The 15,982-nt window shown below is 34.1% G+C and overlaps 1 protein-coding gene across 4 annotated transcripts in view; it reads left to right on the top strand.

The window, feature by feature from the left end:
- The window catches only part of FOXN2 (forkhead box N2), a 56,673-nt gene that overhangs the window by 34,411 nt on the left and 6,280 nt on the right, over positions 1-15,982 (top strand). For all 4 annotated transcript variants that reach the window (XM_082358257.1, XM_082358254.1, XM_082358255.1 and 1 more), the window contains exons 3-4: positions 7,164-7,288; positions 9,572-9,636. In XM_082358257.1, coding sequence (XP_082214383.1) covers positions 7,164-7,288; positions 9,572-9,636 — 190 coding nt within the window. The remainder of the gene's footprint in view (positions 1-7,163; positions 7,289-9,571; positions 9,637-15,982) is intronic.

Below are 15,982 nucleotides of genomic sequence, written 5' to 3'. Positions count from 1 at the left end.
GTTGCTCCGCAGCATGGGGATCTTCCTGGTCCAGGCTCGAACCCGTGTCCCCTGCATTGGCAGGCGGATTCTTAACCACTGCGCCACCAGGGAAGTCCTGTTTTTTTCTTGTTAGGCTGGGAATGATGTTCTTTTATGGCTTTCTATACCCCAAGTGGTAGCAGAAATCTCCTATTCTTATTTGGAATAAAAGTTAAAAGGACAAGTACTTATATTTTTTGGTAACTGAAGGATTTTATAGGACAGTGCTGTTCAAACTTGAATGTACCTATTGATCATCTGGGAATCTTGTTAAAATACTGATTCTGCTTCAGCAAATCTAGGATGGGGACTGAGGCTTTTTCATTTCTAACAGGCTCCCAGGTGATCCTGATGCCTCTAATCCATGGACACACCCTGGGTAGCAAGACATTTGGACACATCATCATCTTATAACTAACTTAGGAGCTTATTAGTTATCTATTGCTATGTAATAAATTGCTGTGTAACACATCCTTTACTACACATGAAATATTTATGAAGGCCAACTATGTGGTTAGGCCATTAAACAAAGCCTTAGCAATTTCAAAGGATCAGTCTCTGTTATAGCCAACCTCCAAGATGGCCCCTAAATGAGCCCCACCTTCTGGTATTCGTGCCCTTGTGGAGTCCCCTCCAACACTGCATAGGGCTGACTCGTGTAACCAAGAGGATATTGTGGAAACGATGGAGTGTGCCTTTTGAGTCCAGGTTATAAAAGACATTATGGTTTCCATCTTGGATTCTTGGCTGATTAGCTCTGTGGGAAGTCAGCTGCTATATCATACAGACACTTAAATAGCCCCATGGAGAGGCCCCTGTGGCGTGGAAATGAGGCCTCCTTCCAATAGCCATATGAGTGAGCCATTTTGGAAGCAGATCCCCCCGCCCCAGTCAAACTTCCCTTTCAGATGACTGAAAGCATTGGAAATTTTGGATTTATCCTTTCTACCGTGCATTACTAGATTTTATTTTTTGAACTGTATCCTTAATTCTTTTCTAGTTTTAGACCTATTATGTTTATGCTTATGATGGGATGTAAAAGGGGAACTGTCTACTAGATATTTAGAAATATGATACAGGAATGGTAGTGATGTTATGGTATTAAAGCTCTAAGTTTAAAGCCCTCAGCATTGATTTTCAGTAGAAGAATCTAGGAAAAGTATGGTATAGTGGAAGCCAGGGAGAGTCAGTTTAAGTGTGAATGAGCAACAGTGTCAAATGCTGCAAAAAAAAAAAAACAAACTTGAAAATGATTAGCTAAGAAGTGATTGAGACAAGTAGCACCCAAAAGATTAGAACTAAAAATATATGAACAGTGGTTATTTCTATTGTGGCCACTTTCGAGCTACCAACATTATGTCATTAAATGCAAAATGGATAGGCGATGTTTACAGTCAGCAGCACACCGCTGTATGTAAGGAACACATACAATCCAATAAGAAAAAGAAAACCTGATAGGAAAATTGACAAGAATATGAACAGGGGGTTCACAGAGGAAGGAAATACACATGGCCATAAACATATGCAGAGATGTTCATCCTCTCTAGCAATCAGGGACATACAAATGAAAAGAACAAAAAACCAGTTTTTACCCATTAGATTGCAAAATTTTTTAATGTTTTATTAGTTGAAGATATAGGGAAATAAATCAATATCAATAGTTTCTCACCATTAATAGGAGTGTAAATTAGTATGACCATTCATGAAGGCAACTTGGCAGTAGTTATTAGAATTAGAAACGTGCGTATCCTTTGATCTAGTGGATCAGATTCTGATTTCTCCCCTTAAGTAAAACTCATACTTGCACACAAAGAGATGCATTCAATATATAAGAATATTCATTGTGGTAAAGTTCTAGAACAATATGTCTAGTGTGGTATAATTTGTGTTAGTGATCAAAAGGGATTTGTTCTTGTCCCTAATTTTTAATTGTACGCATTATTTATATAATTAACCTGAGCATTTTTGAATCTTTAGAGAAAGAAAGCAATTAAGGAAGTGAAAGCTAGTGAATGGGAAAACATACAGTCCAGATTTCAGGGAGAGTGTGATAAAGAGAAAGAAATTATCTTATGAGCTAATAAAGAATATGAGAATAAATACAGAAATTGTAATACATTGGCACAAAAATTAGCCAGCTATTGCCACAAGTCGGGGTGGGAGGGAAGGAACTGGTAGGTGATGGTCTTCACGAAAATCAATGGATCACTTTACTTAAATGTCTGAAATTTGGACAGAAAGTGATACATTCAAGTGGGATTGGGAATGCTTGTGAATTCTTTTTTTTTTTAATTTATAAAATACTTCTTGAATCAATGCCTCAAAACGACAGTATTTCTCTTCCAATCGGCCAAAGGCAAGCAAGCTATACTTACTTCCATTAGATGCTGGAACTGAATTTGGCAACCTTGAAAGCACTTTTCTGATGAAAGCTGTTATCTAGAGATGGTAATCTCAAAAAAGAAGACAAGATTGACAGAGGTCCAGGTCAAACTGCAAATTGATATTGATACCCAGCCAGTTGGTATAGCTGTTGATTAGTTTCCTACCCTCATCCATACCGTAGTTACCACTCTCAAAAGATGGGTCTAAAAATCTTGGCTTGGCATTTATCTGTCTCAGAATTTTAAAATTACAAAAGCTAGACATGGTGTTTTTTTGTTTTGATTTGTTTTTATGTTTCAAATGTTAACACTGAAGTCTTAAATCTGCTTTTCTAACTTTTTGTAAAAGCCAAACTAAAACAGTTAATGGAGATTTTAACTGGGAAACATGAAATTAGAAGTTTTGCCTGGTTTAGTACAATTTTAGTCTGTACGTTTTCGTAGTCGTGATTTGCTTCAATAGCTAAATCCCAAGAAAGGAAGTCATGCAAGCCACCATAAAAGTTCATACTATAAGCAAGAGTTATGAACGCCCTTTTAAATTTAGTGGTTCTAAAAACCACTGAAAAAGGTAGTCAAGGAGGGAAACTATTAAAATGTACAGGGTAGGTACATAAAAACATTTCAGGAATAGGGAACATTGTTTCTTCTCCCAGTTTTCTTTACAACTTCCATTAAGATAAATCTTTTTAAAGTTCAATTCTTAATATATTCCTCATTTCTTCAAAAGCTTCTGTGGTTCTTTACCAAATAAGTTCAGAAGCCTTAGAGTTCCAAAATGCAAAATAGTACATGAGAGAATGCACATTTCCTGTTTCCATTGCACAAAAAATGTGTCTTGTAATAGGCAAATTTATTTTAAAACAATACTTAACTTCTAAAACTCTTTATTACTTGTGTTCCATCATCTAAGCACAACTTAATAAAGAAGCAAAGTTTTTAAGTGAGACTTAGATTACAAATAAGTTTTTTGCTCTAGATTCTAAAACATAGATTAGCAAATATATACTTTCATCTTGTTACTGATAGTTTGTGAACAGACCCAGTGAACGGAAGTGCTGCCATGGTAACATAAACCAGACTGTTATTTGGAGAACTTACTCAAGACACTTAACTGCCCTGAACTACAAGTTTTCAGTACCAGTTCTTCCAATTTGCTGTTTCAAAGAAATAGCAATTCTTCTAAGATCAAAATAATTTGCAGTTCTCTCACAAGAGAATTTTAAAAGTAGATTTGAACTAAACAGCTTCTAGGAGTATAATCTCAGGAATACCAAGATAGAACATGGTTAGAATTATTAAAATAATTGTCTTAGTCAATATATGAAAAATAATCATGCATATCTTTTCTATATGAAACTGAAGTGGTTTTGGGGCAAAGGATGTTGTGGGTGCTAACATTTTAAAGTTTTATTTCCCAATCTTCAAAACACATTTACCACTTAGGCCAAGCGACTGAAAATATATCTAATTTAAGATGTTCCATCACTTAATGCAAAACTACATTTGTAAAATTTGACTTCCTTTGGAAAAAAATTAAAATTTCAAATACTTGTTTAGTGTACCTCATGTGATATCTTACTGCTGTAGGCCAGAAAAAGTTTCACCTGATAGTATGGTATGTTTCTTACTATATTACAGTGTGATTTGACACCCATGGTTTTTCTTTTCCAATATGTTTAAGTCGCTAGGATGTTAAAAACTGCCTTATACTCAATTACCATACTTTTCCTCAGACAAAAACATTTTTCCTTTATCAATTTAATTCATCTCTTTTTTTTCTAACTTTTGTCTCTTCAGAATTAATTGATTTTTGTTCTTATTGTTGATGTTTTTAAAAACTCCCTCATCTCTTAGAAGAGAAGGAGTAGGAATATATTGTTATTAAGCCATATAAACTTACTATTGATACATGCCAATTTCAGTATAATCTCTTAGTATTCACTTAGTTTGCAGCTCTATGTCGCTTACATATAAATTACCTTATTTGACTCTCATCACAACTCAGTGAAGTGGCCTGTTTTTTTAATTTTACGGATAAAATATGAGAGGACAGACTCTAAGAGATGAAGTGATTTGTCCACTATGAAGTAGCCAATCAATAAGCAATGATTAGCACCTCAGTTTGAAAACGTGTGAAACAGTATTCTTTCATTATGCCATTCTGCTATAATAGTTACGACATGATATTTAGAGATAAAAAAGCCTCAGTAATAGACTAATGTTACCTTGAAAAAGAGTTCAGGAAATGGAAGCACCCTGGAATTTATCACATTAAATCTTCAGCAATGATAATAGCTTACATCATGTAGGATTTTATACAAGCAAAAAGGAGCAGGGGAATAGGACACAGGTCAGTTTTATTGTTGTCTATATAATTGTTAATGTTGTGAAGTGTAATTCAAATTTTAAGAAAAGGTTTTTGAAATAGAAAAGGTGTAATATAAAAACAAAAATTAGTAACAGTTTGAATCTCACTAATCTTGTGAGTTAGTTCTGAGGAAGCTTTGTACATCATGGTGGGAGGGGGTCAGGTTATACCTTATATTTATTTTTTGACGTTTGTATCTTCAAAAGATTAAATATCTTCAAAAATATTTATTAAAATTTAGTCTCAATAACTAGCAGAATAGAAACAGAAAAACAAATTTGCATGCTATTAGACTGGAAGAAACGAACAATTTTTAAAACTACAAAGAAAATGAACATAAAATATAACAGTAGTAGCCAATGTTTGAGTGCTTTTGTGTCTGGTAGGTACTGTTTTATATATATTTTGAGCATACTAATACACAGAGAACATAGACGTTTTTCTAAAGGTTACACAGCTGTTAAGTGACAGAGCCAGGATTCCAAAATAGGTATTCTTCCTCCAAGGCTTGTACTCTTAACTTCTGTACAAGTAGTGTTTAGCTCTGGGGCAGTGTGGGATGAATTTGCAGTTGGACCTCCTCTGCATGGCTATAGGGTTTTGTATGTAAGCTGTAGGTAGATGAGGTACATTTGTAGGGATGTGCATCTAGTCAGACTGTTCAGGATGTGTAGGTAGGGATGGATGTTCAGCTAAAGAAGTAGGAAAGATACATCCTGAAGGAAGAGTTTGCAGGTGATCTTACAGCTCCTGAAGCCCTTCAGTTATTTAGTTTGACTAGCTCTACTAGTGTGTGTGGCATTTGACCACACCCACTTAGTTTTTATATAACTGTGTTTCTTATACCTTTTATTTACTAGATAATCTGTAATTGTAGTTTGGCTATCTTTTTACAGGAGTGTTTATAAATTTCCAAGTGGTCAGAGAATTTTGTTGTTGGGATATTTTTTTTTCTTTTTGCGCTACAGTGATCTTTAAAGGGGAATTTATTTTTCTTCGTGGTCTAATCAATGTTTAGTTTTTTCTGTTAATATTTGGAAAGTATACTCTCCAAGAATTCTTTAATTACATCAGTGTTTTTCATAGGTGTTCCACAGAACACTAGCTTCCTCAGATGTTTCCTGGGAGAAAGAGGTTCTGTGTCAAATAACTTTGGGAAACTTCTTAAAACAGGTTTAATTAAAGCAGGACTGTTTAGGACCCTTAATCTGCTAATATGTAATGTAACCTTCTAAGAAGGAAAGAGGTAAAATACTCAGCATTTTTCAAACCTATTTGAAGGAATTATCTCATAGCCTGGCCTTTCCCCTTGCACATTAGATCATTTTCGTGAGATTCTTCAGGTATGTTGTCCACTTACCTTCCTGGTAAGCTGTTCCTTCATATTAGGGGAATTGTGGAGCGGGCAAGCCAGTCTTTCAGGCACCTCCCATTTGCAATTTAGCGGGCACTTCTGTTATATTTTCTCTAGTTTCCAGAAATCATACAAATTGTATTATTTTTAGATTCTAATGACTATTTCCATGAAATCTGGGCTTGTGTGCCCATTACTATATTATCCAGAAGTTCCTCGAATGTTGTAACTTAACCATCTTGAGGGAAGAGTTGATACTTCTTCCTCTTTTTTATCTTTTACAGGAGTCTTTTCCATGCCTCAGTTTTTGACTTAACTACTCTTTGAGACTTTTGCCATCTTTTCATTAAATTGTTTGCCTCGAATTTAAACAGTTTAAATGGGAAACTAAACACTAGTGTTAATGCCATTAAAAAATAAAGTTATTTTTATATGCATCACCTAATATATTGTTTAGCACTTTTGGGAGAATGACACTACCTAATTTTTTCTTTTTGTTTTTTCTTTAACAGTAATGATAAGGGGTAACATTTGTTGACATCTTAGCATGTGGAGGGCCACCTTGTACAGCCCTTCATGCTGTTCTCTGCACAGCTTGGTGGTGTAACATTCTCACAGAATGTGATGTGAATGCCATGTCCTAGAGTTGTGCAGTCCTGTGGCCCTATGTGCCATGCAGTGTGCAGAGTACTTTATGCATAATGTAATCCATAGAACAAGCCTATGAGGTAGGTACTGTTATTATCCATACCTTACAAATAAGGGAATAATGGCCCAGAGAAATAGAGGTTAGTTAACCTTCCTAAAATTACACAGCGGGTCAATGGCAGGGCAGGGGATAGGAACCCCGGCAGTCTGCCTCTGGGACTTTTAGTCACATAGTCCATTCCTAGCAAATTTACTTCAACTTTTGCATTGTATTCAAAAGGTACTATTGGGGTTTTTTCCCCACACACATTTACTAAAAACATTCAGACACTGATTTTGTGTGTCTTAAGTTCCAGGTTACTAATTCTTATATATTTTATTCTAGGTTAATGGAAAAGGTTCCTTATGGTGTGTTGATCCAGAATATAAACCCAACCTTATGCAAGCACTGAAGAAGCAACCTTTTCCCTCAAGATCAACATTTTACACCCCTCCTGCATCACCACAAAGGTACAGGATCTAACATGTAAATGTCAGTGGTGATATATAAGATTTCATTATATGAGATGGAGAAACTTAGAGTTGTAGTTTTTTTTGTTTTTTAATTATATAGAGATTTATGGATAAGACATTAGCGTAAGGCATTTTTACTTATAGTCTAACTTATTAGGAAACAGGGTGTTGGATAAGTGAGAACATAAATTCTGGAAAATGTAGTTAATAATATTCTAACTAAACTCTACACAGTGATAATATGATTTCAGGTATAACCTGAAACCTTTTTGTAAAGGTTAAATCATTTAAATTGTCTGCAGTGCTAATGCTGACCTGAAGACATGGGAAAGTAAAAGTATATTTAAAAATTTTTAAATAAGGTGATTAAATTTGTCATTGCAGCATTTTTATATACATATTTATATTTCTTTTTCTATTTTAAGTCTTTTTCCTTCACAACATGTTTAATATTTGAAAATTATGTTCAAGTCTCAAATTTTTAAATGTTGTCAAGTAAAATAATGCTTTGGAGTTTTTTATTTGTTTTGTTTCTGCTAGTAAATATAATTATGATTTTCCTTGGCTTTTGTTTTCTAACTCAGTGATCACTAAATTGATCTTATAGCTTTCCAATTTTAAGTTAAATCTGAAAATGATATGATGTCCTTAAATCTGATTGTTTCCTTTTCTTAAAGAAACCTTCAGAATCTTTTTTTAATTCTATTACGTATATTCATTTGAGTTAAAAATGACAGATTTTGTCAAGATACTTTTAAGGGTAGTCTATAAAAAGTTTTTTAAGCTTTTTAATAAAATAATATATGGAAATTTTGAAACATACACAAAAGTAGGGAGAAAGAGTGAACTCCCATTTGCAACAATTATCAACATTTCATGTGTTTAATTTCTTTAAGTATTATTAGATGACTTTTAGAGGAGTGGTTATAGCTGAGATACAGTTAAAAAATTAGTAAGACTAAGTTGAAATGTCAGCAATATATATACTTATATACTCATATTGAGGTTTAACCTCATATTGAGGTTTAAGCTTATTTACCATATTAGTAGATTAGAAGGATCATTGTAACAAGAACTGGTTTATCCTTATGAAATGAAACCTAGAAAAGACGTTATCAGAGTTTATATTCTCATTGTTTGGGAGTTGATACCTTCTTTAATGTTGGTGCTTATGAGATGTCCTAGTTAAAAAAAATAATAGTTTAGAAACTAATGGTAAGTTCTGCTGATGGTCCTTTCATGTTTTATTTAGCAATGTTATTTTTTATTAAAAATTAAATGGGAGAATTGGCACTCTTTTTTGTATGCCATCAAAAATACACTTTCCTGTGCCTTTGATATGATGCATTTTCATGTTTATATTTTTAACTTTATCATATGTTTATATGTTAAATAAAGTTGATTTTGTGGTTTAAAAACAGGTAGATAAAACAACAGCATAAAGATTATAATCTTTGACCTTAAAACATTACCTTAATATTTTTAGAAACATTTTCTCTTTATCATTGTTTGGCAAAATGACAGTTCCATCTGACACGACTTTGTGTAGCCCTTTCATGTCATAATTGGTAAGTCTGAGGAAGAGAATGATCTATAGAGTGTGTAAAACTGTGACTAAGAAATAGACTTTTAATTTGGTTAGCAAAACAGATTTTTTTAAAATACTATCACAAATTCCAAAGAAGAGAAATAGTTTGTCCCAAAAATGTCTTAATTTTTGGAACTAAAAAAAAAACTACGGGTCTCTTTTCATGAATATAGAAAGTTTAATTTGATACCGATATTTATTGATTAAATCAGGAATTTATCTGTTTTTTGTCATCACCATACAGTCTTCCTTAAACAGTGTTTTGATAAACACTTTATTTTTATAGTAACACCTGTATTAATATCATATCAAACTTAGGCATCCAATACAAAATCAAACAGTAACTATTATGTATTGTCTATTGTTCCAGGCATTTTAAATTCATTATTCTTATTTAATTATCACAGCAACCCTATGTGGGAGGTTTAATTATTCCTGTTTTACAGATGAAGAAACTAAAAGATTAATTATTTTGCCTAAGAACACCCAGATAGTTGTGATTTAAACTTGGATCTTATGCTCTTTCTGCTTTGGCAGACTCTTCCTAAACTGAATAGTATTAGCAAAGAAAACAAGGTAAAAATAGTTTGTGTTTTTTATTGTACAAATTAGTTGTATTTGTAACTAAGTTCTATAAAATGTGAAATAAAGATCTTTTATAAGTATGCTTGTCTTATCTCTTTATTTTTCAGTGGTTCTTTATCACCTCACTACTTAAGCTCTGTACTCAAGCAGAACCAGGTGCGAACTCTCAAAGGTATGTGAAAGATCAGTATTTTAAATCATAAAAACTCAGATCAAAAATCAGAATTTTTGTTTAATTATTTTTTAATTATAAAAGTATAAAATGTTCATTGTAGAAATTTTGGAAAATAAAAACATTTATAAAAAAGAAACTAAAACGTACCTTTTATTCTGCTGTTAGCTTTTTAATTGGGGTATACTTTATGGTATACCTGATATTATATGTTTCAGGTGTACAACATAGTGATTCACAATTTTTTAAGGTTATACTCCATTGATAGTTATTATAAAATATTGACTCTATTCCCTGTGTTGTACAATATATCCTTAAAGCTTATTTCTTTTATGCATAGTAGTTTGTACCTCTTAATCCCCTACCCCTATCTATCTTGCACCTCTGCTGTTCACATTTTAATACAATTGCTTTGGTCCTTTTTATGCCTTTCACATGAGTAGATATGTTTGCGTGCATGAACATACACCCCCCACCTCCCACACACACTTTTTCTCCACTGGGATTAATTATACTGTGTATACTGTTTTATATCCCTGTTTTCATTTCCTTTTATGTATACTTTTCCTTGAAAATAGGGAAATATTTCTTAGTAATGCCCGCAATAGAGAATTATCTTTTTAAGTCTGTCAGACTAGAATAGAGGTTGACAAACTATGTCCCATGGGCTAAATCTGGCCTGCCACCTGTTTTTGTACGGCCTTTGAGTTAGGGATGGTTTTACATATTTCTTTTATAGGTTAAGTGTAAAGAACTATAATTTAGGAAGAAAGCAATAAGTTAACTTCTGGAATTTTGTAGACTTTTAAAAAGTAGGTCAAAATTCTGAAATTGCAGTTTCCCCCCCCTACTCATAGTATTACAGGTTAGTGATATATTAACATAAGTTTTCCTAGCATTGTTGCTTTGGAGCCTACAGATGTTTCTATGACCTTTAAAAATAGAAATTCCCAGACTAAAAGCCTTTCTGTGTATCAGAGATATTTAGGCTCTTTAGAACTACACTAAGCCAAGCCTAGGAAACAATATGATGGTGGTCTGTAAAAATAAGGGAGGGAAAGAGTGTGAAAAAGCTTAAGAGGACTCTGCAAAAAAGTTAAGCGGATTGGGAGTCTGCTTCAGATATGTTGTAACTTAACATAAGGCAAGTATCCATTTTCCTGTTACCTGCATGAGTAAATGTGCTCTCTTTACATTTAGGTATTGCTGAAACTTCCTTTATCTTTTTATTACCTCAGTGAGTTCTGACCCTTAGTCTTTTAAGCTTAGTTCATATACGCATTTTGAGAACATTTTCTCTTTTGAATTCTGGGGTTTATTTAGAATTTCTTCTTGCTCTTGTTCTATTCCATCCAAATTCTTCTTCTTTGGGGAGCAGCTTCCACAACTAGAGCATAGGTACTTCTCCTTCATCTAATGAGTTTACATCTCTCCATGACTGCTAACACCTTACTTCCCTCCATCTCTATCATTGTGAGTCTTAGGCCTATTCCCCTTCTAGTAATTAACTTGGTGGGGAGGGTGGTTGGCATTCTGTCAACCAATGCAAGTCTGTCCTGGAATAGAATACACAATTCTCATGAGTTTTAACAGGAAAACGTAATACCACACAAAAACTTAAGAGAATTTATAATTAAATCAGGTTGCTCTAGCACATATTCATAGACTTCTGAGGAAATTTGCTTTTTCATAACTCGATATTATTTCTAGGGTAAAGTTTGAAAAATACAACGATAAATCGATTAATCAACATTCAACTGTTTATTCTACAAGTACTTGTTGAATTCCTCCATTGTGCCAAGCATTGAACTGGGTGCTTTGGGATATGCAGAGATGAAAGAGACCCAGGCCCTACTCTCAGAAAACATACAGTTTTGTTTTGTTTTGTTTTTTTAATTTTTTTTTAAATTTTTATTTATTTATTTATGGCTGTGTTGGGTCTTCGTTTCTGTGCGAGGGCTTTCTCTAGTTGCAGAAAGTGGGGGCCACTCTTCATCGCGGCCTCTGTTGTTGCGGAGCCCAGGCTCCAGACGCGCAGGCTCAGTAGTTGTGGCTCACGGGCCTAGTTGCTCCGCGGCATGTGGGATCTTCCCAGACCAGGGCTCGAACCCGTGTCCCCTGCATTGGCAGGCAGACTCCCAACCACTGCACCACCAGGGAAGCCCCAACATACAGTTTAATTGAAGAAGGTTGACTAGAATTATGCAGAGTACATTGGGAGAAAAGGAAGTGGGTGGCAAATTAAGCTTAGAGGTGGGTCAGGAAAGGCCTCTTAGAGAAGAAACTATGATGCTTGAGCTCTGGGCCTCAGAAGTTGGGAGGATATTTTTGGGTAGAGGTTTGGTGGAGGACAGTTGCTGGGTCGGTTAAGTATGGCTGAAACCTAAGAGCACAGAAGAGGACCAGGTAGCCTCGGTCCAGTAGCTGTAGATGTGATCGTTTAGTGTGAGCAAGGCAAATGAAGAAGTTTAAGCAGGCATTAGCCAAATCAAGGAGAGCTTATTTAGCATAATGATTTTGAACTTCTTCCTATAACTATAACATTAGTTCGCATTGAGTTCCTGACTGTGGTGTTTCGCACGCATTACAGCAACTCTTTGAGGTATTGTTACCCTTTCTTACAAATAAGGAAACTGAACTTTGGAGAGATTAAGTAACTTTCTCAAAGTCACACAACTAGTAAATGGTATAGAAGGAACTCTGATTTCAGAGCCTGCACTCCTACCAGATATGAGGCGTTGGAGGAACTGCTGAAGGTCTTTAAAGAATGAGATGATATTGTCAGTTTTGTGTTTTGTAAAGATCACTGAAGTTTCATTGTTGGCTCCAGTATTAGAATCCAATATAAGATTCATCTGTCACTTCACAGAATCATCTTTTTTAAAGTCTAATCTTTTTTGCTCATCTTGCCAATAGCTATTTTACAGTATTGTATAGCGGGCAGCAGGAGGCACAGGGATCTCATACTGAGATAGCAAAACAAAACCTGTTTTTGTCAATATTTGGTGTGGGTTTGGAGTAAATTCATCTGTTTAAAAATATTTATCGAGCGCAGTTGTGTGCTAGGCACTGTTCTAGGCACCAAGGATATGTCAGTGAACAAAGAAGACAAAAATGGAGCTATATTCTAGTTAGTAAATTTTAGTATTTATACTTAAGCACTAACATACTACAAGGAAATATGAAACTTAGACAGTTAATGATGAAGTTAGGGGCTAAGTGCATATCTAAGTTCAAATTTAAGGTTACAAATTAGCATAATTTTTATCTTAATTGAAAGTAAACTGGTGGTCCAAGCAGCTAAAGTCTTAGTAATTTTTTGAAATCGCTCTCCTACTTCTTTAAAGAATCACGAGAAACAGCTTCTCTGTTTGGATGCTCTGTAAATGTGTATATTGGTTTTGATAAAGGCAGTAAATCCTATTATAGTTATTACTTAGCTTACAACCATTTAAATTCTGCCTCTGGTTCTCATATCATTCCTTAAGCAAATGGACTGAGAATCAGATGATAGAAACTTATTTGTCTTATTATAACCCTCACTTTCACATAGTTTAGTTAAGACTGATGTCTTTTAAATTTTTTTCTCAATTATTGTTAATAATTTCTTAGCATCAAGGCTAAGAAAATATAAACCAGGAGGCATAAATTAACACTTATTACAGAGATTTATTTGAACCAGTTATTAAATCAGTAGCATATTTTGAACTCCAGTCAGAACTATGAAGGATAAAAAGGGAAATAATATGGCTTTTAACTAAGTTGTTGTTTTTGTTATTGTTTAACTCACTGTTTTGATGGCTCTCATGGCTCTAATGACAAATGACTGTAAACTGGAAGTGAATTATAGCATTAAACTAAATAGTGTCAGAGAAAATATATACAAAAGACTTTATAAAAGAACCAAATTTTCATTCTTCATGAACTGAATATGTTAAATAATATAGCTAATAGTATGTTTATTAAAACCACAGCACCATCTTTAAAACAGCATGAAGTACTTACTAATGAAAAAAGCATTATGAAGTGTGTTCAGTTGTGACAATAAACAAATAAGTCTTAAGTTTAATTTTAATACCAAAACTGATTTGGTACTATAAATAAAAATTGTTTGTAAAATCTACACAGACAGTTTTTGTTCCAAGAAGTTCAAGATTATATTGCTAATCAGGTGTTCTTGATGACCGAGACAAATCATTGATAATCAGGTGTTCTTGATTACCGAGTGTCTGCGATCATTTCTCTGGTGCTTATTTTAACACTGAAGTTAAACTTTTTTTTAGTTAATTGGCAAGGCATTGTGGGAAGCATACTTAGCAAATGTTCTAAACCAAACAAATCAGATGTAGATAAAATCCTTTTGCAAAGAAGTAATTTCATGTGGGAAAATTCAAATTAATTTGCCTGTAACAAATTCCTACAAGAAATAAGGGTATTTAAGGAATACTTTTCCTATCATTCTACTGTTATAGAAACAGTACCTAATTTTGTTATTATTTTAAGAAAGGAAATGGTATTCATGCAGCTTTCTTATTTTGTCAGGATAAGTCTCTTAGTCAATTTTCTTTTGTTTTAGGTATTGTATTTCAGAAATTAAGAATGTTTTATAGGTGCTTCATTTATAAGATTAATAGATTTCCTGAAATTGTTTCCTCATTATAATGCATTTCAGTATTAGATTCTCTCCCTCACTACCACTCCCTTTTTTTTTTTAATAAAGTTGGAAACAAGGTAAATATTTAATTATTTCATGGAGCAGGAGTCTCTCTGTTAGTATAATGCCATGCAAGTTGTGCCCTGCACAAGGACACCTGGCTGAGGCGGTGAATGGGCTTTGAAATCAGCCCACACTCCAGTCCCCAAGCTGTGTGCCTTGGTATAGGGAAACATTCACCTGGAGGCGAGTTGTTTTTTTTTTTTCCAGTTCACACAGAGATACAATATGGGCTATAGCTGTACCTTTTTTTCTTCAAAGACATGTTAGAATACTGAACTCTATCATATTGTAGTCAGGTCTCATTTTGAAAGATAGGAATTGGAGAGGTCTTTGTTTTGCTAGCCTCTGTGGCTGTGGCATGTGGGAATCACTGATTCAAATTCTTTTTAACTTGCTGTTTTTTTCTGCCTGAAATGCTTTTCCTTTGGATGTCTTCATGGTTTCATTATCTCACCTCCCTGAGGTTTTTGCTCAACTGTTACCTCTCCTTGAGGCCTTCCCTAACCTCTACTTAAAATTGCAACCACCTTTCCTCACATTCTCTCTCTCCCTTCCGCCTTAATTCTTCTCCCTAGTGTTTTTCACTCTGATATACTGTATTTCTTTGTGTTCTGAGAGGTTAGGGATTTTCCTGTTTTGTTTTCTGCTATATTCTCACAGCCTGGAATGATGTCAGCCTCATAACAGGACACTCTATTGAATGAATAACAGAATAGAGAATTTCCAGTATACTCGGTAATTTTCTACAAAATTTCCTACTCTAATTATAGATGCTTAGTAAGTATTAAGGGATGATGATAGAGTACAAATTGAAGGCCTGGGTTCTGGAGGTAGACTGCACAGGTTTAAATCCCACCTCTGTTGTTCTTAGAGACCCATCTTTGCCCATTTTCTAAGTTAATACTTAGAACATGCCAAGGACTCTGTAATTTGGTGATAATCAGCTTAATCTAAGGAAAGGAAGGATGGCAAAGATGTAATACATTCTTTACACATTTATCAAGGAACCACTATTTGTTCCAGGCATTATGGAACATAAAGAGGATAAGACATGATTCCTATCTTAAGGAAGCTGACAGTCTAATTGGAAAGACATTCATCTAGAGACTCTGATTCATGAGATCACATTTTATTCAAGGGGAAAGAGTATAGTATTATGTGCTCCTTCATAGCAACAGTCTTCTGATTTACTTAAGCCTGTTTATTAAGGTCAAAAACATTTCCTGCCTTCACAGAGTTTATGGTCAAGATGAGGAGAAAGCAAGTCACTATCCTCATGGATTTATTATCAAAAATAACTTTATAATTAGATATTACAAGTAAAATGCAAAACTTTGGGGTAATAAAAATTTTCCAGCCTTGCGATAGAAATGGGGGGTTTCATGTCAGTCTTGTTTTAAACTTATTCTTTATAATCTAAAATTTATAAACATTTTCTAACTTTTCCTTCACATTTTAGATTATACCATTTTACTTTTATTCAATCACGATTATTCAGACTAACAGAGATGGCCAAGATGGAGAGGGGTGAACTTTTAGTACAGAAGTAGGTATGAGAGCATAATGACCTCTGGAATAGAACCTGCTGAAATTTTTACCAGCCTTTTAAAACCCATTTTTCTTACGGAA

Source organism: Balaenoptera borealis, assembly GCF_965194805.1.
Source record: "Balaenoptera borealis genome assembly, chromosome: 15".
Taxonomy (NCBI): domain Eukaryota; kingdom Metazoa; phylum Chordata; class Mammalia; order Artiodactyla; family Balaenopteridae; genus Balaenoptera; species Balaenoptera borealis.
Note: the sequence above shows the minus strand (reverse complement) of the source record. Positions and strands in the feature narration are given on the sequence as shown.